The following is a 1,844-nucleotide window of genomic DNA, read 5'->3' as shown; positions in this document are numbered from 1 at the left end:
TCACGTTTTTATAGCTATAATAAAACATTTTTCTTTAAATTGTGTGAATTACAAAAGAAATCTGAATGATTAAAAGTGTTGGTCGGATCCTAACGAATGTGACGATTTTCCTATGGTTGGTAAGGAGAGGGTTAAGAGTTAGGAGCAATCCGTCTACAGACGACAAAAGTAAACAAAACAGTTGCAGTTGTTTTAACTTACAAAGAGAAAGAGAGAGATTGGGTCAAAAATCCGAAGAGGCTGCTGCTGCTCCTTCTCACAGTACAACATTCAACATGAAGTGATACAAAGTAACATAGCCCTGTTTCTTTACTCCTCGATATCCAGTAACATTAAACAACAAGTGATAGGAGATATTCCGTTAAAGTAGTGAATCTCTTTAATAACAACAACGACGTATCAACATTTTCAGGAAAACATACAAACGTGTTACATCACAACTGACTGACTGACGACAACTATTAAAAAAAAATAAATTAAGAAGAGATATAGTACGACAACATGGCCGATGTTTGAAATGACAATAAGGCAAAGAAGGTGGGCTGTGACAAAGGGTCATAGGGTAACGCAACAGACAAAGGGTCAATATAATAATTTGTGTCAAAGCTCACCACAGAAAAATAATTTGTTCTAGCTGTGGTAGCTGATTTTGTTAAGTCTTAATAAATAATCATTAAAGCAAAGATTTAATCTATTGCCCAGGTCGTCGAATTTCTACACCAGAGGCAAAGCTGTGTGCGTAAGCAAGTGGCAGACACAATGTACATAATAAGAGAAAAGACCGAACAATATTTTGAAACTTGAAAAAATCGAAAATCATAAATGATGAAATCATACCCAAAAAATCCAAATACTGTATACCTCTTTCCCTCGTTTTTATCTCGTCAAGACAACTGAAGATCTTTAAAAATTGAATTTAACCTTTACAAACAATCTAAAATCTTGTTCACGGTCACACAGCTACAAAAGCACCGATGGTGAAGATGGTATCCAAGAATGTCGCACATACATCACAAGAAGAAAAAAGAAAAAAAAAAGACTGTAAGATTTCTGTATAACATAGAAATTTATGGATCCGTATTTACACCATTCAATTCCACGAAATATAGAGTTTAAAAAAAATAATTTCAATTTCATATCTTAACCATATTCTCCCTCGATGCGATCAATAAAGAAGCTATATATATATATATATATATATATATATATATATATATATATATATATATATATATGTATATGTATCCCGTGGATATTTCAATTTCTGTGGCACGTGCACGTCTCTCCCACGGTCTTGTGTTGTATGTATGGCCAGAAATACGTAAGGAATGATTGATGATGAAATTTCAACCCTGTACTTACTTCAACAACATTGGGGAAAATGATGATGGTGGTGGTGGTGGTGGTGGTATGTATGTATATACCTTTTAAAGACGTCAGAAGAATTGAGCATGCCAGACGACGACGACGGACTGACAACCATCCACTGGGTTGGTAAACGGATGGGATGGGGGAAATTCCAATCAGATTGGATGTATGTATGTAAGGGGAAGAAGAAGGAAGAAGAGGGCGAAGATTTCATTGACGATGGGTGATTGATGATGCCGATGCAGATGATTACAATATATGACGATGATGAAGGAAGTTGTTGCAGTAGTAGTAGCATTAGTCTGGATGGAGTGGTAGTAGTAGTAGTTGTTTTTTTGGTAAATGACGTTCAGACGGTTGAAGGACGAATAAGTAAAATGCCCAGCAGTCTCATCCGTATTTACACGACTTCGTATTCCTTCCTTATGGCCCTGGCCAGACAACAGGCAAAGAGGATACCGACAATCTGAGGAAAT

General features: G+C 36.1%; 1 protein-coding gene across 1 annotated transcript in view; it reads right to left on the bottom strand.

Moving 5' to 3' along the window:
- Positions 1-361: 361 nt before the first annotated feature.
- LOC144959109 (CD63 antigen-like) overlaps positions 362-1,844 on the bottom strand; it is a 16,239-nt gene continuing 14,756 nt past the window's right edge. Inside the window, exon 7 of the mRNA XM_078891530.1 lies at positions 362-1,834. Within this exon, the coding sequence (XP_078747656.1) occupies positions 1,769-1,834 (66 nt within the window). The 3' untranslated portion in view covers positions 362-1,768. The remainder of the gene's footprint in view (positions 1,835-1,844) is intronic.

This window comes from Berghia stephanieae, chromosome 13, assembly GCF_034508935.2.
Source record: "Berghia stephanieae isolate SIO BIC M18660-M18661 chromosome 13, UCSD_Bste_1.3, whole genome shotgun sequence".
Classification (NCBI taxonomy): Eukaryota; Metazoa; Mollusca; class Gastropoda; order Nudibranchia; family Aeolidiidae; genus Berghia; species Berghia stephanieae.
The sequence above is the reverse complement of the archived record's forward strand: the minus strand, read 5'-3'. Positions and strand labels throughout refer to the sequence as shown.